At 48.2% G+C, this 21,173-nt stretch overlaps 1 protein-coding gene across 2 annotated transcripts; it reads left to right on the top strand.

Annotated features, from left to right (window-relative positions):
- The first annotated feature begins 160 nt into the window (after window positions 1-160).
- Window positions 161-21,173, top strand: DAO (D-amino acid oxidase). Of its 2 annotated transcripts, XM_010342899.2 has the most exons (11): window positions 161-448; window positions 5,039-5,241; window positions 7,517-7,631; window positions 9,444-9,520; window positions 10,478-10,543; window positions 12,971-13,025; window positions 14,554-14,658; window positions 16,784-16,866; window positions 18,469-18,586; window positions 19,173-19,271; window positions 20,521-21,172. In XM_010342899.2, the coding sequence occupies exons 2-11, from the start codon at window positions 5,048-5,050 to the stop codon at window positions 20,650-20,652; spliced, it is 1,044 nt and encodes a 347-aa protein (XP_010341201.1). In that variant the 5' UTR covers window positions 161-448; window positions 5,039-5,047; the 3' UTR covers window positions 20,653-21,172. The 2 variants fall into 2 exon arrangements, with proteins under 2 accessions (XP_010341201.1, XP_010341202.1); XM_010342900.2 differs by lacking the exon at window positions 10,478-10,543 and having other exon boundaries at window positions 20,521-21,173.

Raw genomic sequence — 21,173 nt, 5'->3', positions numbered from 1 at the left:
CCACAGTGCACCAGGGAATGTCCCAACCCTCCCCCAGGGTGGCAGCAGGAAGAGGGAAGAAAGGGGATCCTCTCCAGCTGGCCAGAGAGACAGGTCTTGTGTTCATCAGCCCTCCACGAATGCCCGTCCACCCTCCCCCGAGGCCTGTCCACAGGGGCTTCAGATCAGCCAGAAAAGTCAAGCAACTTTTCAGTGACGGGGAGTGAGGGTAGGCGAGGTCTCCCAGCTGGGCCCAGGTCCAGTCTCTGTGGGCAGTGCAGTGCCGAGCCCCACCCCTTGAGCCGTGCCCCGTCCACAGCTCCCGACATTGACCCTGTGCTCCAGTGCGGGCTGACGGACAGAGGGCTGGAGACAAGACGCCCCAGAATCAGGAACTTCCCCTGGCGAAGTAACATCCTGTGTCACAGCACTGCAGTTGTGTGGTCTCTCCAGCAATTTGGTACCTCCGGTGAGTGGCAGATGCACCTTTGAGCTGGGGGAGGGGGCTGGGAGAGGGGAGAGGCAAAGGATTTCATGTCTTCCCAATGTCAAACATGGCTCAACATTATAGCCCAAGGCAAGTGACTGGAAAGGAGAGACTCAGCCTCTCGAACATCCAGCAGAGAGACCACAGGTGAGTGGCGTCCCCACCCCAAGCCTCAGTTTCTTCATCTCGAACATGGGGATCATAACTCCCCTCTTGGAGGGTGAATCTGAGCGTTAAAAGGGGTGATGCATGTAAAGTGCTTAGAACAGATCTAGGCACTTAGCAAGGACTCAAATGGTAGTTATTATTATCTTTGGTGAGGAAGTTGGTGGCCTGGTTCTCAAGTTTTATATAGCTCCTGTTCCATTTCAAGGAGAAACTGTGCAAATAACAGCTTCATAAGAAGTAGCCGTGTGATGCAACCAGGGAGAACTGGTTGTGTTCATTCAAATGCCTCACCTCTGGCTTACTGATTTTTTTTTAAAACAAGTCTTTCATATTCTTTGGCTATGAGCACGTAGCTATCAAAGGCATCAGCTGTCTCGGATTGCCTTCTCGGGGACAAGGCGGGGTCATAGGCAGATAAATACAAGACTGAAAGACAAGCGTAAAGCATCAAGTGTGACTGCATGCCGACTGCCCGAATATTTTTTTGGAGCAAGGCAGAAAGCACCGATAGAACTGGGTCTCGATCCGAATGCTGTCCCACACTGACTGTGTAAGCTTGGGTGGGTGGCTTCTCCTCCCTGAACCTCAGTCCCAGCCTCCAGAATGAGAGCAGTTGAGAGGATTAAGAGGATTATGTGTGTACTGCCTCTACTTGCTTTTGGCAAGTGGCTGAGACCAAAATACGTTGGTTCCCCTCCTGCTCCATACTTACACAGACATTCTTAATACACACACAAACACACACACACACACACTCTCTCTCTCTCTCTCTCTCTCTATATATATATATATATATATATATGTATATATATGTATAATAATCCCAGCTGTTTGCATCTTCTGGGATGTATACTCCAAGCTTGCTGGGTTGAAGTAATGGCATAAAACAGAGAAGAAATGCAATACTAATAAAAACATCAGCAACAACATGAAAATGTCCAATTGAATAACCGAGCTGGGTGCATTTAAGTCCAAAAGTTCATTACCTACATGCATGAATGATTTAGCCTGACGCTGGGCCTGCCAGATCTGAGGACCTCTTGCATGTCTTTTGCATTTTAATACATACACGTACGCACACACACACGTTGCTGTAATCAGTATCAACTTTGACTCATATAACGAATGCTTAGGACTCATATTTTCTGCCTTTTCAATTCTTTTTTTTTTTTTTTTTTGAGACGGAGTTCCACTCTTGTTGCCCGGGCTAGAGTGCAGTGGTGTGATTTGGGCCCACGGCAACCTCCACCTACTGATTCGCCAAGCCTGACCTCCCAAAGTGCTGGGATTACAGGGGTGAGCCACTCTGCCCGGCCGTTTTTCATTTTCCATTCTATTCCCACCAACGCTCTAAAAATTCCCACAGACATTTTATTTTATTTTGTCTTATTTTATATTTTATTTTATTTTTGAAATGCAGGACTCTGAACCTTTGGCTATTCCTCTTTACCTGCTTGATGCTCAGATTTTTCAAACCGTTTGATTTACTGGCAAGTACGGTGTTTAAGCACACAGGCTTATGAGTCAGGCTGGCCTGGGCTCCATCTCTCACCACCTGGGTGTCCAGGAGCTGATATTTCAGTGAGGAGATAATAAGGCAAGGAGCTATGTCTGCTCTCATAAAAGTTTATAGATGAGGTCGGGCATGGTGGCTCATGCCTGTAGTCCCAGCATTTTGGGAGGCTGAGGCTGGCAAATCACCTGAGATCAAGAGTTTGAGACTAGCCTGGCCAACATGGGAAAACCCCGTCTCTACTAAAAATACAAAAATTAGCTGCACGTGGTGCTGCATACCTGTAATCCCAGCTACTTGGGAGGCTGAGGCAGGAGAATCGCTTGAACCTGGGAGGCGGAGGGCTGCAGTGAGCCAAGATTGTGCCATTGCACTCCAGCCTGGGTGGCAAGAGTGAAACTCTGTGTCAAAAAAAAAAAAAGTTTATAGACGAGAAAACTGAGGCTCAATTAGGATTAACCAACTCACCCTGGTTTGCCTGAGACTCTCACACACTGACTTTTTTTTTTTTTTTTTTTGAGACGGAGTTTTGCTCTTGTTACCCAGGCTGGAGTGCAATGGCACGATCTCGGCTCACCGCAACCTCCGCCTCCTGGGTTCAGGCAATTCTCCTGCCTCAGCCTCCCGAGTAGCTGGGATTACAGGCACGCGCCACCATGCCCAGATAATTTTTTGTATTTTTAGTAGGGACGGGGTTTCATCATGTTGACCAGGACGGTCTCGATCTTTTGACCTCGTGATCCACCCGCCTCGGCCTCCCAAAGTGCTGGGATTATAGGCTTGAGCACCGCGCCCGGCAACACAATGACTTTTAGTTGAAAGTCTGCATCCTGGGAGGACCCTCAGTCCTGGGCAAGCTGGGGAGGTTGGTCACCCTCAGTCAGTGAGGTGGAACTTGCCCAGGATTACATGGCAGGTATGTGCCTGAGTCAGGCTGTGAACCTGGGTCTGTCTGATCCTCAGGTCGGGCTGTGCTGTCTCTTGGATTCATCATGGAGAATTTGCAAAACACAGAAAGCCCTTTATTCTTCTGCCTTCTCATTGTTAACATATAAAAATGGTCAAGGGGATGGGTACAGTGGCTCACACCTGAAAGCCCAGTGCTTTGGAAGGCTGAGGTGGGAGGATCGCTTGAGACCAGGAGTTGGAGGTGGCAGTGAGCTGTGATCATGCCTCTGTACTCCAGCCTGGGTGACAGAGTGAGACCTTGTCTCTTAAAAAAAGAAAAAAAAAGTGGTCAGCTCTCCAGAAAGTATGCAGAGACAGTCAGAAAGCTCAGAGAGGGGAATTAACTTAGCCAAGGTCACACAGGAAGTCAGAAGCGAAGCCGGCTCTGACTCTGCCTCTCCTTTCTCCCTCTCTCCTTTTGTTCCTGCAATGTTTTTGTTCAATGTGATTTCAAAGTGCTGGGAGACAGAAGGAGGCCGTTGTGTGTTGAGGGCTTACTCTGCCAGGCATTGTACTAGAACTTTTGTTAAACTTCTCATTTAATCCTTAAAATGACCCTGTGAGATTAGGATTACCCCCATTTCACAGATGAGGAGATTGTATCTCCAGAGGCAAAGTATGGGGAAAGAGGGAAGAGAGGAGACCAAGAGTCCCTGAGAGGGGCTGTCCCCGAGTCCCAGAATCCAAGCTCAGGCTGGAAGCTGGAAGGAGAATCGCCTAGAGGAATGATACCTTTCCGTTTGTTGATTCTATCTCCAACTTGGCTTCTGAAACCCCAACAGAGTCCAGTTCTTGTGGGCTGGAGCCGTTTTCCCCTCCTTTATAAAACTAGGCCATATTAAGAATGTCCCACTGTCCAGGGCCACCGAGTTGCCAGGAGCTGAGGTCTGCAGGAAGAGAGTTGTGAGCGAAGAGGAGGGAAAGTTGAATTTGGCTCTTCTGGGCACAAACAATTCTCTTGTTCTGCCTCAGCAGGAGCCTGCAGAATATTTCCCTGCTGTGCAGGCCTAAGCGGCTTCTAGGGTAAAAGCTGGTAGGCTTCTAAACTTCTCAGGGCTCAATCAGCCCTGTGCCCCAAGGCAGGTGGAGTTCTGTACTGGAAGACCAAGTTCTGAGGCCAGACACTGCATCTGTCATGCTCATAGCCACATTTGCTAGCTGCCAGCCTGGCACATAGTAGGTGGGCATTAAGCGTGTGTCGAATTTACTCAAATTGAAATTAAGTCCCAGCTGCACCACTTAACTGGCTGTGTGACTTTAGGTAAGTCACATCACCTTTCTGAACTTCAACTTCCGCCTCTGTAAAACGGGACCAATAACAGCAGCCTCTACCTCGGAAGAGTGTTGGGAGACTTGGATGAACTGTTGCTTGTGAAGCACTTAGTGCCGGGGCCAACTGGCTCACAGTGGGTGCTGCACAAATGTCAGTACATCACTTCCTTTGCACCGGGCAGCTTGTTCAATTTGTTATCTTTGGTAACTTGTTCAATTTCCCATCCATCCCCTGAAGTATGGTTATTAGAGGCCGAAGCATCTTCCCCAAGGTAAATGGCCAGTAGGTGGCAGAGCTGAGTCCTGAAGACAGATCCCATTGCGCTAACCTCTGGCCTACCCAGCTTCCAGTTGGTCAGGTGATCTGCTGGGTCTTTTCTATTCCCAGCCCAGAAACAGGGTGTCTGGGGAGGCTCCCCAGAGACAGTGGCATCATTTACCAGCCATGTGACTGTGGGCAAGTCTTGGTCACTTCTCCGTACCTCAGTGTTTCCATTTGCAAAATGGGAACAACGGTATCCCTATCTCCTTTGGGTCATTGGGAAGATTAAATATAAAAAGGGCTTGGCGGTGTCTGGCACTTTCTAAGCCTTCAGTGGATGGTGGCAATGGCAGTGAGGTTGGTGGAGATGATGGTGATGATGGTGTGCCTCAACTCTTCCTTCCTACAGGCTGGTACAATGCATGTGGTGGTGATCGGAGCGGGAGTCATCGGGCTGTCCACCGCCCTCTGCATCCATGAGCGCTACCACTCAGTCCTACAGCCACTGGACATAAAGGTCTACGCAGACCGCTTCACCCCGCTCACCACCACCGACGTGGCCGCCGGCCTCTGGCAGCCCTACGTCTGTGACAGCAGCAACCCACAGGAGGCGTGAGCTGAGGGTCACATATGGTAGCCTGGGGGGCCCATGGGATTGAGTCTGCAGAGGGGGTCAGGGTTCCCATCACGAATAGCAAACCCCTTGTGGAAGCTCTGATCTAGCGAAAATAAAGAAAATGTCAGGCGTGCTGGCTCACGCCTATAATCACAGCACTTTGGGAGGTTGAGATGGGAGAATCACTTGAGGCCAGGAGTTCCAGACCAGCCTGGGCAACATGGTGAAACCCTGCCTCTACTAAAAATACAATAAATTAGCCAGGGCGTGTGCCTGTAATCCCAGCTACTCTGGAGGCTGAGGCAGGAAAATCGCTTGAACCCAGGAGGTGGAGGTGGCAGTGAACTGAGATTCTGCCACTGCACTTGCGACAGAGTGAGACTGTGTCTCAAGGAACAAAATATAGAAAAGATTCATAAATGTTAAGCCCCTTGCTCTGTGCCAGATACTTGGAGGCGTTGTCTCGTCTTCCCCAAAATGGATGGCTGTCAATACCACATGATTGGTGAATCTGGAAAACTTCCTCTTTTAAAATTTATAAATATTTATTTTTATTTATTTATTGAGATTGAGTTTCACTTTTGTCGCCCCGGCTGGAGTGCAATAGCATGATCCTGGCTCACTACAACCTCCGCCTCCCAGGTAGAAGTGACTCTCCTGCCTCAGCCTACCAAGTAGCTGGGATTACAGGCATCTGCCACCATGCCTGACTAATTTTTGTAGTTTTAGTAGAGACAGAGTTTCACCATGTTGGCCAGGCTGATCTCGAACTTTTGACCTCAGGTGATTTGCCTGCCTTGACCTCCCAAAGTGCTGGGATTACTGGTGTAAGCCACCGTGCCTGGCCAAATTTTTATCTTTTAAAATAGAGACAGGGCCGGGCACGGTGGCTCAAGCCTGTAATCCCAGCACTTTGGGAGGCCGAGGCGGGTGGATCACGAGGTCGAGAGATCGAGACCATCCTGGTCAACATGGTGAAACCCCATCTCTACTAAAAATACAAAAAATTAGCTGGGCATGGTGGCTCGTGTCTATAATCCTAGCTACTCAGGAGGCTGAGGCAGGAGAATTGCCTGAACCCAGGAGGCGGAGGTTGTGGTGAGCCGAGATCGCGCCATTGCACTCCAGCCTGGGTAACAAGAGCAAAACTCTGACTCAAAAAAAAAAAAAAAAAAAAAAAATAGAGACAGGGTCTCACTCTGTTGCTCAGGCTGGTCTTGAACTCCTGGGCTCAAGTGATCTTCCCTCCTCGGCCTCCCAAATCGCTGGGATTACAGGTGCGAGCCATTGCACAGCCGAATCTGGAAAACTTCTAAGTGGGTGGATGGATGCACTGATTTATCAAAGAAGTTGCAAAGGTGATTATGTTAGTTTAGAAACTGCCAGCTGCCTCAGCAAATGGAAAGCCCAATGAATAACAGCTCAAACAGATGCATGCCATCACACCTGGCTAATTTTCTTTATTTTTTGTAGAGCCAGGGTCTCTCTCTGTTACCCACGCTAGTCTCAAACTCCTAGCCTCAAGCGACCCTCCTGCCTCAGCCTCCTGAGATGCTGGGATTATAAGCATGAGCCACTGCACCCAGCCAGAATTTTAATTCATACACCTATAAAAAACCAATGTTTCTGATCAGTGGGCAGTGATTCAGGGGCCCAGGCTCCTTCCATCTCATGGCTCTGTCATTTTTCCATGAGGCTCCTGAGGTCACTTTAATGTCACCATTGTCATGGGCCTCTGACTGCGGAGGGATCACGCAGGATCACTCATGCAGTCTTTAGAGTCCCTTGGCCACAAACAAATCACACGGTCACATTTAGCTACAAGAGGGTGTAGGAAATGTAGGTGAGCTATGTGCCCAGGGGGAGGAGGAAAAGTTTTAGGAGCTGCAAGTCGATGGCAGCCACCAGTGTTTCCAAGGAGGCCTGCCTGCAGCCAGGCTGAACAGTGCGGCTCATAATCCCCAAAGCCAGGCCAAGGCCCTCACTGAACTCATCAGCCAGGTAATCCCATGCCGGAGGTGTACTCCAAGTGGTTATGCTGGGGCAGCCTTCATGCCCTCTCTTCTTTATCCTATTAATGGGGAAATATTAGAAAATTTGGGAGAGAGAAGACCCAAGGCATTTGGGGAGCTGTAAGAGTGAACACGGTGGATTTCTGGGTTTTGGTTACACCCCAAGCTCCTGATCATGCCACAGCCCCATGCCAGCTGACTTAAGGTTTTTTGCCTAGCTCAGGGCATTGGGTGACCAAACTCTTCGTGACCCTTCCAGGGAATGGAACCAACAGACCTTTGACTATCTCCTGAGCCACATCCATTCTCCCAACGCTGAAAAAATGGGCCTGTTCCTAATCTCGGGCTACAACCTCTTCCATAAAGTCATCCCGGTGGGTGAGCAGTTCTGGAACACAAAGGATGAGCACGCAGGGCTGGGATGGTGAGGGTGGGTACGGCACAGCCTTAATCACAGATGAGAGTGGGGTGCTTTGAGTCTTGTAGGCAACAGACTCCTGGGTTCAAAACAGGTTTGGTTTAAATTTTATTTTTGCTTTGAAAAATTATTTTTGTTTCAAATTTTGCTATTAAATTGGCAGAGGACAAAGAATCTTCTGATGTCCATGGAAACCAGCCTTTGATTAGCATGGTTAAAATGCACACGTGTTCTGCAGTGCGGGTACTTGCTGCTGACGCCAAAAGGTTTCATGTGCCTCTGAAGGTCCTGGGACTTTTTATCAAGATGTAATAAAATACTCATCATAGCAAAAACTGCCAAAGCATTTATTATGTGCTAGGCCCAGTCCTAACTAATTGACAGCTAGCGACTCATTTAATTCTCTCAATAACCAGGAGATAAGTGCTGTCCTTAGCCTCACTTACTAGATGAGAAAACAGAGGCTCCAAGAAATGGAGTAACGTGCCCAAGGCCACAGAGTTTGCCAGTAGCAGAGCTGGGATTTAAACCCAGGTGATCTGTGACCACATGGTGCCCAATGTGCTAACAGGAACATCACAGCCCTGGGAGGGTTTGCTCAGGCTGCTTAGAGAGAGAGTAATCTGGCTCTGTGCCCAGAGCCCCATGCCAGCTCTCAAGGTTCCTTCAACCTTTAGCACTGTGCTAAGGGCTTTATCCATATTATCTTCTTTACCTTTCAGGGGACCAAGAACATTTTTTTTTTTTTTGAGACAGGGTCTCACTGTGCTGCCCAGGCTGGCGTGCAATGGTGTGATCTCGGCTCACTGCAACCTCCGCCTTCCGGGTTCAAGTGATTCTCCTGCCTCAGCCTCCCGAGTAGCTGGGATGACAGGCATGCACCACCATGCCCAGCTAATTTTTTGTGTTTTTAGTAGAGACAGGTTTTCACCGTGTTGGCCAGAATGGTCTCGATCCCTTGACCTCGTGATCCACCTCCCTCAGCCTCCCAAAGTGCTGGGATTACAAGTGTGCACCACCGTGCCTGCCTAATTTTTGTATTTTTAATAGAGAGGGGGTTTCACCATGATGCCCAGGCTGGTCTTAAACTCCTGACTTCAAATGATCTGCCTGCCTTGGCCTCCCAAAGTGCTGGGATTATAGGCGCAAGCCACTGCGCCTGGCCAAGAGTGATAATAATCATGATACAGGCAAGAAAACGGAGTCTACCTCAGCTTCCTGAATGTCAGGGATCACAGGCGTGCACCACCTATCTTGCTATTTTTTTTTTTTTTTTTTTTTTTTTTTTTTTTGAGGCGGAGTTTCGCTCTTGTTACCCAGGCTGGAGTGCAATGGTGCAATCTCGGCTCACTGCAACCTCCGCCTCCTGAGTTCAGGCAATTCTCCTGCCTCAGCCTCCTGAGTAGCTGGGAATACAGGCACGTGCCACCATGCCCAGCTAATTTTTTGTATTTTTAGTAGAGACGGGGTTTCACCATGTTGATCAGGATGGTCTCGATCTCTTGACCTTGTGATCCACCCGCCTTGGCCTCCCAAAGTGCTGGGATTACAGGCTTGAGCCACCGCGCCCAGCCTTTTTTTTTTTTTTTTAACTAGAGGTGGTGTTTCACTGTGTTGGCCAGGCTGGTCTGGAGCTCCTGAGCTCAGGTGATCCACCTGTTTCAGGTTCCCAGCGTGCTGGGATTACAGGTGTGAGCCACTGCACCTGGCCCATTATCATTATTATTGACTTCCATCCCTCCTGGCACTCCGTTCTCTTTCCTCTTAGGATCCTTCCTGGAAGGATGCAGTTCTGGGATTTCGGAAGCTGACCCCCAGAGAGCTGGATATATTTCCAGATTACAGGTGAGTTTATTGTCACAGGCAAAGGGGGCTGGAGCCCCACAAGTTAGACAGACCTGTCCAGAGGCAGCAGAGGATAAAGGCACCAGTTTCCTGTCCCACCCAGGCCCTGGTACCTTGGTCTCCTGGTCCTTGGTCCCGCTCCTTCAGAGAGGCTATCCACTCAAACTGGTCTTTGGGCTGAGAGAATAGGGGGTATGAAATCACAGATCTCAAGCCCAGAAGCTTATATAACCATCTTGTTTTTGTAGATGAAGATACTGAGTTTAAAGAGGCTACATGATGGCCGGGGGTGGTGGCTCACACCTGTAATCCCAGCACTTTGGGAGGCCAAGGTAGATGGCTCATGAGGTCGGGAGATCTAGACCATCTTGGTCAACATGGTGAAACCCTGTCTCTACAAAAATACAAAAATTTAGCTGGGTGTGGTTGTGTGTGCCTGTAATCCCAGCTCTTCAGGAGGCTGAGGCAGGAGAATAACTTGAACCAGGGAGTTGGAGATGGTGCCACTGCACTCCAGCCTGGTGACAGAGTGAGATTATCTCAAAAAAAAAAAAAAAAAAAAAAAAAAAAGAGGCTAAGTGACTTCCTAAGATCACACATCCAAGTGGTCAAACTGGGATTCCAACCCAGTCTGTATGACCCCTCACCCCTCCTTTCTTTTCTCTACAGCCTGATGCCTCTCTAGTCTTCTCCTCACCCCACCCCATGCCTGAATCTCCTCTAAAATGCACATCCAATCTCCCCTTGCATTCTCCAATGTCAGGGATGGCCTTGTCTGATAGAAAAATTGTACTTGCATGGAGCTCAAAATCACTTCCCCCCTTGAACTTCAGCTTGCGGTCCTGGCATTACCCTTTGGGCCCACAGAACAACACTGCTCCCACCTCCATTTCATAGCCTTCAAATAGAGCTCTGATTTTTACCTTTATTTCCACCTTTTGCCTGCTGTGACTCTAGCTGTGGCTGGTTCCACACAAGCCTAATTCTGGAGGGAAGGAACTATCTACAGTGGCTGAATGAAAGGTGAGATTTTAAGCTTCACTTTGAGGGAGGCACCTCTCAGAGACCAAGCTGTAGTAGATGATGGTTCATGGGATTCCCCCTGCACGGACCAATCCCAAGGTTTGAAGAAAACCCTTAGGCCTGGTGTGGGAGCTGTCCTTGGTCCTGATCACCACTGGGTACAGAGACAGTGGTTCCTGAGCCTGGCTGGGCATCAGAACCACCTGGGCAGCTGTTCACACATGATGTCTATTAACAACCTCTTTCAGATCCCCGATGTTTGTGTAATGGTTTTAAATGTATTCTTTCAAGATTTCCAGATATGTTTACATCATCTGCAAATATAAGCTGCCTTTTTTTATCTCCTCTCTTTTTTTTTTTCTTCTCTAACTGCTTTGGCCAACACGTGTACAACAATGTTACTCATACAGATGATAGTGGATGTCCTTGCCTTGTTTCTAACGTTAATAGGAATCTTGCCGTGTTCTAAATTAGTGAACACTCACTTGAGAGATACATTGGTATTTACAGTCATATACATTCATATTAAGGGATGTTCCATACATTTTTTTTTTTTTTTTTTTTTGAGACGGAGTTTCACTGTTGTTACCCAGGCTGGAGTGCAATGGCGCGATCTTGGCTCACCGCAACCTCCGCCTCCTGGGTTCAAGCAATTCTCCTGCCTCAGCCTCCTGAGTAGCTGGGATTACAGGCACGTGCCACCATGCCCAGCTCATTTTTTGTATCTTTAGTAGAGATGGGGTTTCACCATGTTGACCAGGATGGTCTCGATCTCTTGACCTTGTGATCCACCCGCCTCAGCCTCCCAAAGTGCTGGGATTACAGGCTTGAGCCACCGCACCCGGCCACATTTTTTATATATTACTATTTTATTAAGATTTTTAGGCCAGGCATGGTGGTTCATACCTGTAATCCTAGCATTTTGAGAGGCTGAGGTGGGCAGATCACTTGAGCCCAGGAGTTCAAGACCAGCCCAGGCAACACGGTGAAACCCTGTCTCTACAGAAAAATGCAAAAATTAGCCAGGTGTAATGGTGCACACTATAGTCGCAGCTACTTAGGAGACTAAAGTGGGAGGATGGCTTGATCATGGGAGGTGGAGGCTGCAGTGAGCTGTGATCACACCACTGCACTCCAGCCTGGCTGACAGCAAGACCCTGTCTCAAAAAAAAAAAATTAAAAATATATGGAATGTGTGGTGGCTTTTATCAGATGACCTCAGAAGACTTTTTAAAACGTAGATTTCAGGACCCCACTTTATACCTACTGAATTAGAACTTCTGGGATAAGGTTCAAAAATTTTCTTTCCTTCTTTTCTTTTCTTTCTTTCTTTTTTTGAGACAAAATCTTACTCTGTCACCCAGGCTGGAGTGTAGTGGTATGAACACAGCTCACAGCAGCCTCAACCTCCTAGGCTCAAGTGATCCTCCTACCTCAGCTTCCAAAGTAGTTGGGACCACATGCATGTGCCACCATACCTATCTAATTTTTCTTCTTTTTCTTTTTTCTTTATTTTTCTTTTTTAAATGAACAGTGAGTTTTCCTACTTATCCAATTTTAAAATTTTTTTGTAGAGATGTGGTCTTACTATGTTGCCTAGGTTGATCTCAAACCCCTGGGCTCAAGCGATCCTCCTGCCTCAGCCTCCCAAAGTGCTGGGATTATGGGCATGAGCCATCAGGCCCAGCAGAAATTTACATTTTAAGAAGTTCCTGGTGATTCTAGTTATCAGCCATATTTGGGAATCACTGTAAGACATGGCTATTTCTCCTAACTTGGGGACACATGACTTTTGTCCAATCTTTTCCAGGAAAAACATCCCCATAGTTTTTCTATCTTGAGGACATGATGGAAGTGAGATAGTTCTGAGGGTATGCTTCACCTTCTTTTTGTTTTATTTCCTGTTCTTTGGATGGTTCTAGTATATTTCTAATAGTGATAGATGTTTTTCCTATGGGATGTTTAAAGGGTGGGTGATGTCCTCAGCCTCCCTCCCTCCTCATGCCCAGCTCCTGACAAAGGGGAATTTGGCACTGGTACAGCTCTCCCCTTCTCTGCTCTGAATCTCCGCCCCCTTGCTGTTACAAAGCAATGTGGTGGTCATAGGAAGTACTGGAGCTAAGAGGGCGGGGTTTGAGTTCCAGCTCCATCATTGACTCACTCTATGACCTTCAGCAAGGCTCTTCTCCAACTCCATCTGTCTAACAAGGGGCTTGGACCATCTTGGGTTTCCCATGGGAGATTTTGTGGACCACCAGTACAGCCAGGTGCTCATGAGCTGATTTGACTACATAGCCATCTTCTCAAGCAGCATCCTGTGCGAGTAACGTCTGCAGTAGGTTCTTTGGGAAAGATCCCTATGCCTCTCTCGGCGGGATGGGGCAGAGAACTGAATGCTGGGCTTTTTGATGTGTTTGACCATCCTAGGTTAACAGAGAGGGGAGTGAAGTTCTTCCAGCGGAAGGTGGAGTCTTTTGAGGAGGTGAGCTGCAGGGCTGGTGGGATGGATAGGGGAGGGAGAAGAGGGGAGGCCTCTGCTTCCTGCTGCTAAGTCGGGGCCCCCCTTCTCAGGCTCCTAGGATCCCCGCAGGCCTGTCCCAGACCCTTGCCGCAGGAGGATTCAGGTATTCTGAAGGAGGTCTCTGACTTAATGTTGGTCATGGGAACAAAGGAACACTGGGATCATGGTGGCCATTAGGGGCTAATTTATTTCTGAGCCTCAGTGAGTTTTGGAGCTAGAGAGCTGGCCGCCTCTTCTCAGTGTCAGCTGCACTCACTCCAAGGTCAGATATTTGGTTGCTTCCTAGCCCTACTGACATCTGGGTTGTTTTTTCTGCAAAGTTCAGGCCCTCAGCTGACTCACCTCTAAAGCAACACCACCACTAACAATAATGATAGGAGCAGCCACCATCTCCAGGCACCAGCAACAAGAGCTTTGCCTTATGGCTTCATTCAGTCCCTGCATCTAGAATCCTGCTTGGCACGTGGAAGGCGCTCCGTGCACGTAGCTACTAGTGCTATGTTATGGACTAACCTGCTCTGGATCAGGCCCTGATGGACAAAGGAGATACATGGTCGACTCAGTGCAGTCCTCATTCTCTATCACTCGCTCAGGAACAATAGTCATACCTTGCAATGTGTGTGTCCCATGACTGACTTGGGATGAGAGTCGCTGGGGCTGGGTTGGGGATCCTGGGAGCCCGACACGCATGCCTGAACCATTGATCATCTCATCCTTAGAGAGAGCTAGGGGTTTCAACGTGTCTTCTGCAAATATCTTGGCAGGGTAGAAGGCAAGAGAATAAAGTTAAAAGGAGTCAGAAGGCTGGGAGTGGTGGCTCACGCCTGTAATCTCAGCACTTTGGGAGGCTGAGGTGGGTAGATCACGAGGTCAAGAGATCAAGACCATCCTGGCCAACATGGTGAAATCCCATCTCTACTAAAAATACAGAAATTAGCTGGGCGTGGTGGTGGGCACCTGTAGTCTCAGCTACTCAGGAGGCTGAAGCAGGAGAATCGCTTGAACCTGGGAGGCGGAGGTTGCAGTGAGCTAAGACCATACCACTGCGCTCCGACCGGGGTGGCAGAGAGAGATTCTGTCTAAAAAAAAAAAAAAGTCATAAGGAGAAAGAGAACTATCTCTGCTTCCTTTCCGACTTCTTTTGGGAGGTTCCAGGAAGATTTCCTCCATCCAAAAAACTGCTTTACAACCACTTTTATATGCAGAGTTGTACAGGAGCCTCATAGTAGCCTGTGAACAGGCATGGGCAGCCTCATTTTGCAGAGGCAGCTGAGCATGAAGGAAGTAAAGAGGCATTTTCAAGGTCACACATCAGATCAATGTCAGAGGGAAAATTTGGAGCCAGGCCCCTCTGATTCCTCATTAAGACCTCTCTCTACTGTTCATCGTGTAGTGGACAGATTGGGGATAGGAGAAAGGGGAAGACAGAACAGGAATACCAGGGTCTTCCCCACCTTTCATCCCCCACTACCCTGTTTGTTGCTACCAGCTGGCAAGAGAAGGCGTGGACGTGATTGTCAACTGCACTGGGGTATGGGCTGGGGCGCTGCAACCAGACCCTCTGCTGCAGCCAGGCCGGGGGCAGATCATTAAGGTGAGTGTGAGGGTGAGCCTCCTGGTTTTGTTACTAGGAAGGTCATTCTGCATGCTTATTTCTTCTCTCAAGATAGTGGACAGATCGGGAACATCTGTTAGAGGAACCCCCAGACTGCCGGGAATTGACATGTTAAAAAAACAAACCAGCCCCGCCTCCATTGCGCTCTTTCAGGATTTCCTCTTGATGGTGAAGCATGCGTGTATGGGCTTGTACCTATGTGGGAGCAGCATATGCCTGTATGTGCAAGAAAAATAGCAAACATTTACGGAGTGTTTACCAAGCACCAGATATAGGCCTAAGCACTTTATTGTGTTAATTGTTGTTGTTGTTATTATTATGATTGAAACAGGGTCTCCCTCTGTTGCCCAGGCTAGAGTGTAGTATCTCAATCATGGCTCACTGCAGCCTTGACCTCCTAGGCTCAGGTGATCCTCCCACCTCAGCCTACTGAGTAGCTGGGACTACAGGCACATGCCACCACCATGCCCAGCTAATTTTTAAATATTTTGTAGAGACAGGGTTTTACCATGTTGTCCAGGCTGGTCTCAAATGCCTGGGCTCAAGTGATCCCCCCGCCTTGGCCTGTCAAAGTGCTGGAATTACAGGTGTAAGCCATCACTCTCAGCACCCATTGTATTAATTAATTTAGTGATTACCACGACCCTTTGAGCTGGATACTACCATATCATTATTGCCATCTTACAGATGAAGAAACTGAAAGAGTTAAGTAACAGGCACAAGTTCACACAATACTAAGCAGTGGAATTGGGATTGGAACTCAGGCAACCTGGCTTAAGGGCCTGTGTGTGGAAGCATTGTTCCATGCTGCCTCTTGCTGTGTGCGCGTGTGTGTGTGTGAGGGTATGTCTGTGCATGTATGTGAGGGTGTGTGTGTATGTATGTGTGTGGGTGTGTGTGTATGTGAGGGTGTGTGTACATGTATGTGAGGGTGTGTGTGTGTATGTGAGGGTGTGTGTGTATGTATGTGAGGGTATGTGCATGTATGTGAGGGTGTGTGCATGTATGTGAGGGTGTGTGTATGTGAGGGTGTGTGTATATGTATGTGAGGGTGTGTGTGTATGTATGTGAGGGTGTATGCATGTATGTGAGGGTGCGTGCATGTATGTGAGGGTGTGTGCATGTATGTGAGGGTGTGTGTCTGAGGGATGTGTGTGCATGTATGTGAGGGTGTGTGCATGTGTGAGGATGTGTGTCCATGTGTGTGAGGGTGTGTGTGCCTGTGCATCTGTGAGTGTTCATAGGTGTGCAAGTGTGTATGGGTACATGTGTGTGCCTAATGTGGGTTGATGATAAGTGTGACAACCAAAATGAGTGACTGAGGCATAAGGCTCAAATCATCAAGGTTTATGGAACCAGCTTGAGGGCACACCCAGGAAAAATATGAGTCACAGATGCACCTGTGACCCTTGTTTTCCAAAGAGGTTCCCTGGAGATTTAGTGTTGATACATTTTCTTTTTTTAAAAAAGTGGGAGAACGGTGCAGCCGTGAGACAAATGATTCCATATTTGTGAGACTTTAGTTAGTGCCCAGTAAATCTACATTTTACATAAGATAAGATGAAGGTTTGAAGAAAGAAGGAATGGAGGAAGTTCTGTACCTGGGAAGATAAGCTGGTCATTGACATGATCAGTGTGGAGTCTGTTGAAAGGGCTGGTTTCTGCTTACCCCTTAGAGAAGAAAGCCTCCCTTTCATCAGGTCATCAAGGCGGGTGTATAATGAGGCATGTCGGACCTTCCATCCCATCGCAGCTGTGAACTCAGCTGCAAGATTTCTCTGGGGCTCCTAGGGCCAAGAGGGGATCTGTTCAGTCAGTTGGGGGCTTAGAATTTTATTTTTATTTCTCATGTGTATACATTTACATGTGTGTACTGGGGCTTTTCTTAGGACATGTGGGTGAGGAGACGAAATGCTTCAGGGAGCAGGGGTGACTGCCGATTAGGGTGGCTCTTCCTGCAAGAAGCAAGCAGTCAGGTGCAGACTTGGGCCGTAGGGTCATGAGAGGTCTGGCCACTCTTGTCAGGACATCTGGCCACAGAGGGGAGCAAGGGCAGCCCCAGTGACTCACCTCTGCTGATGACTTTCCTGTCCTGAATCAACAGGTGGACGCCCCTTGGATGAAGCACTTCATTCTCACCCATGACCCAGACAGTGGCATCTACAATTGCCCATACATCATCCCAGGGTAAAACTGGACTGTTCTAGGGCAGAAGACACGTCCCCTCATGCCCTCTTCCTCCCCCTGCTGCCTGCCCCAGCCTCCTTCTTCCCCACAGTTGTTCCCTTTCGATGTTTTTGTTTATTTTTTTTATTTACTAATTTTTTTTAAGACAGAGTTTTGCTCTTGTTGCCCAGGCTGGAGTGCAACGGTGTGATCTTGGCTTACTGCAACCTCCACCTCCTGGGTTCAAGCGATTCGTCCACCTCAGCCTCCTAAATAGCTGAGATTACAGGGACCCGCTACCATGCCCAGTTAATTTTTTGTATTTTTAGTGGAGATGGGGTTTCACCATGTTGACTAGGCTGGTCTCGAACTCCTGACTCAGGTGATCCACCCACCTCGCCTTCCAAAGTGCTGGGATTACAGGTGTGAGCCACTGTACCAGGCCCCTTTCAGTGTTGTTAAAGTGAATTTGAGCTACTGAATTCCTGGGAAGGCGGACTCAGCCTCAGCTGAGGTCTACGGTGAACAGTCTTTTGGATGACAATAGCGGTGATGCTGGAGACAAAGGCAGTGGATGTGATGCAGTGACACTAGAAGTGGTGTGTAGGTGGCTCACACCTGTAATCCCAGCACTTCGGGAGGCCTATGTGGGAGGATTGCTTGAGCCCGGGAGTTCAAGGCCAGTCTGGGCAACATGGCAAGACCCTGTCTCTACAAAAATTAGCCAGGCATGGTGATATATGCCTGTGGTCCCAGCTACTCAGGAGGCTGAGGTGGAAAGATTGCTTGAGCCTGGGAGGTCAAGGATGCAGTGAGCCATGATCACACCACTGCACTCCAGCCTGGACAACAGAGCGAGATCCTGTCTCAAAAAAAAAAAAAAAAAAAAAAAAAAAAAAAAAAAAAAGTGGTGTGAATGACAATAATGGGAGTGGAAATGGGAATGGCGGTTGGGGCTGATGGTGATGGTAATGTTAATGGTGGCGATGACAATGTCACTTAAACCAGTGGTGGTGTTCATGGGATGATAATATTGTTGATAGTGGAATGGTGGTAATAGGAATAATATTGTATTGATGGGGAAGATAATGTTCATGGGGGTAGTGATTGGCATAAGAGTGGTAGAGTGGTGATGTTAATGGAGGTGGCCTGGTGCTGATGACGAGATCAATGTGGATGAAGGTGCGATTGGGAGTGGGGATGGTAGTTGGTGCTGATGGAAATGACACTGTCGATGGTATTAATACCATAACAGAGCTGACAATCCCAAAGGTGATGTTAATAACATCATTGCACCAACCATGTTGTCTCAATGGCGATGTTAATGGTGTGGTGACGATGCAGCATCAACAACATTGTTAATGGTGGTGGTGAAATGATGAATGCGGTTGGTGGTGATTACCTATAAATGGTATTTGGGAAGACAATGTTGTTGATAGAGGTGACAGCATTGATGGAAATGGTGATGGAAGAGTTAGGGGTGGGTGTTAGTGTTGGTGACAATGGTAGTTGAGGTAGTGATGGTGCTGTTGTTAGTAGAGTTGACAAGGTTGATGGTAATGACCTTTATTCATCTCAAAGCCTTCTTTTCCTTCATCCTTGACCCTCCTTATTTGTATCTAGGACCCACACAGTTACTCTTGGGGGCATCTGCCAGTTGGGAAACTGGAGTGAACAAAACAATATCCAGGACCACAACACCATTTGGGAAGGCTGCTGCAGACTGGAACCCACACTGAAGGTAAGGTAGGGAGAAATAGCAGTGCCTTAGACAAGATCCTGGCAGCTTGGTCATGAGGACACTTCAGGGTGGGAAGTTGCCACCACTAGGACAATTGAGCAAATTAATTCCAGCAAGGGATGTGAAATGCAACAGAATTTGACAATGTACAGGGAAGTTCTGGCTATGGGTTAATGAATCGTACCTGGCCATGGCTGAGAGCCCTTGGTTTTCCCGTTTGTCTGCAAGTGGTGATGACAGTAGTGATGGTGATGAGGATAGGGGTAGAAGTGGTAGTTGGTATTGATGGTGAGGAAATCCTGAGAATGGTAATAATGATGCTGATAAGGTGGTGACTGTTGGTAACAGTATGGTGGTGGCTGATGGTGAGGATGGTTGATGATGGAATTGGTGGAAGGGTGGCAGCAGTGATGGCAATGTTGTTGGTAGCTGATGAAGATGATGTTGGTGGTAGTGGTGATTGATAAAGGTGACTGTGATTATACTGGCAGTGGTGATGAGATGCTAAAAACTAACTCCTTACTACCTAAAGATGGCAGCAGGGCAAAAAAATCCGAAAATGAGTCATCAGTACTTTTCTTTCCAGAATGCAAGAATTATTGGTGAATGGACTGGCTTCCGGCCAGTACGCCCCCAAATTCGGCTAGAAAGAGAACAGCTTCGCGTTGGACCTTCAAACACAGAGGTATGCTCCCATGGCAAGGAAAGCAATGCCCTCCTTCACTCCTCAGATGGCTCTGGCATTTTCAGGGAACAGTCATACCTGATCTCAGGTTCCACACGGGCTCCCTGGCAGGCAGGGGTAGTAGTGATTAATATCCCCTCCTCTATAAATGGGGAAATTGAGGCTCAATGATGGTAAAGGACGTGCTCAAGGTTACATGGGGGGGCCGTGGTGATGTTACTAGAGGTGATGTGGTACTGATGAGATCAGTGTTGATAATGGTGTGATTGGGAGTAGGGATGGTAGTTGGTGCTGATAGAAATGACACTCTCAAAGATGTTAATACCACAGCAGCAGTGACAATCTCAAAGGCAGTGTTAACATGGCTGTGCCAACTGTCTCGATGGTGATGTTAATGATGTGGCAGAGATGACGGTATCAATGGCAGTCTTTTTTTTTTTTTTTTTTGAGACGGAGTTTCGCTCTTGTTACCCAGGCTGGAGTGCAATGGCGAGATCTCGGCTCACCGCAACCTCCGCCTCCTGGGCTCAGGCAATTCTCCTGCCTCAGCCTCCTGAGTAGCTGGGATTACAGGCACGCGCCACCACGCCCAGCCAGCTTTTTGTATTTTTAGTAGAGACGGGGTTTCACCATGTTGACCAGGATGGTTTCGATCTCTCGACCTCGTGATCCACCCGCCTCGGCCTCTCAAAGTGCTGGGATTACAGGCTTGAGCCACCGCGCCCGGCCCCTATCAATGGCAGTCTTAATGGTGGTGGTGAAATGGTGAATGGGGTTGATTTTCTAGAGTCCATGGTCAAATAGCAGGAAAATGAGTACTTACTGGATGTGCACCTCGCGCCAGACTCAGCAGCAAGTCCATTACATGAATGACCTTATTAAATCTCCTCTGGAGCTCTTTGGAATAGGGACAGTTCTCCTCATGATTCAGATGAGGAAACTGGGGTGAATTAAGAGGTGAAGTCACTTCCCCAAATTGGGACACAGCTGGAGAGCAGGGCTGGGATATAATTTGAATTTGACTCAAAGCTATTTTCCAGATATCCATTTTGTGGTGTCCCCATAAGCTCTTGCTACTGTTCCAGGGGGTCCCTACCATTCCACCTAGGCGTCAAGAGAAACTCAGGGGGCATCTGGCTTTGCCCAGGACTCTTCAGGAGGCTCCTGAGCCTTCCAGGGCAGAAGAGCTTCATCTATTCTTTCCACTGTCCCTCTCAGACCTGGCCACCTTCTCTCTTGTCTCTCCTAGATCATCCACAACTATGGCCATGGAGGCTACGGGCTCACCATCCACTGGGGATGTGCCCTGGAGGCAGCCAAGCTCTTTGGGAGAATCCTGGAGGAAAAGAAGTTGTCCAGAATGCCACCATCCCACCTCTGAAGACCCCAGGGACAGCTGCCTGCCCCACAAGAACTCCCTTCTCCCCTTGGCCAATGAATCAATGTGCTCCTTCATAAGCCATTGCTTATCCCTCACTTCTTTCCCCAAAGAAGCATGAGGTGAGAGAAAACCATGAAGTCCATGCCTGGAGAGGGGTGCAGCCCAACATGGGGCCCCTCTCATTGCCAAAATCCCTCTACCTTCTCTGGAACTGGCATTATAAAGAACAGCTGGGGGCTGTGATTCCATGAGTCTTCAGAAGAAAGGACTAAGCTCAGAAAATCAAAGAGGCCAACTTCCCAGAGCCACAGAAAATTGAGGCTAAGTAACCTGATTACAAGTCATACTAACACAATAAAGGTTCTGAAAAATCTTGCAGCAAAGGCAACGATCTGATGTTATTTAACCCAGTGCCTGCTAAACCTATCTGGCTATGGAAATCTTTTGCCCAGAGCTCCCATGAATGCCATGAAACAAATCTGAGAAAATGCTAGAACAGCTTTTGTTGTATCTGTTGTATT

This window comes from Saimiri boliviensis, chromosome 7 (assembly GCF_048565385.1).
Source record: "Saimiri boliviensis isolate mSaiBol1 chromosome 7, mSaiBol1.pri, whole genome shotgun sequence".
Taxonomy (NCBI): Eukaryota; Metazoa; Chordata; class Mammalia; order Primates; family Cebidae; genus Saimiri; species Saimiri boliviensis.
Note: the sequence above shows the minus strand (reverse complement) of the source record. Positions and strands in the feature narration are given on the sequence as shown.

Excerpts from the sequence above, each read along its gene's own strand:
- DAO (XM_010342899.2), top strand. The coding sequence starts at position 5,048 with ATGCATGTGGTGGTGATCGGAGCGGGAGTCATCGGGCTGTCCACCGCC. Across the intron at positions 14,659-16,783 it reads GCCGGGGGCAGATCATTAAG|GTGGACGCCCCTTGGATGAA; the intron begins GTGAGTGTGAGG and ends CTGAATCAACAG. Across the intron at positions 19,272-20,520 it reads TTGGACCTTCAAACACAGAG|ATCATCCACAACTATGGCCA; the intron begins GTATGCTCCCAT and ends TGTCTCTCCTAG.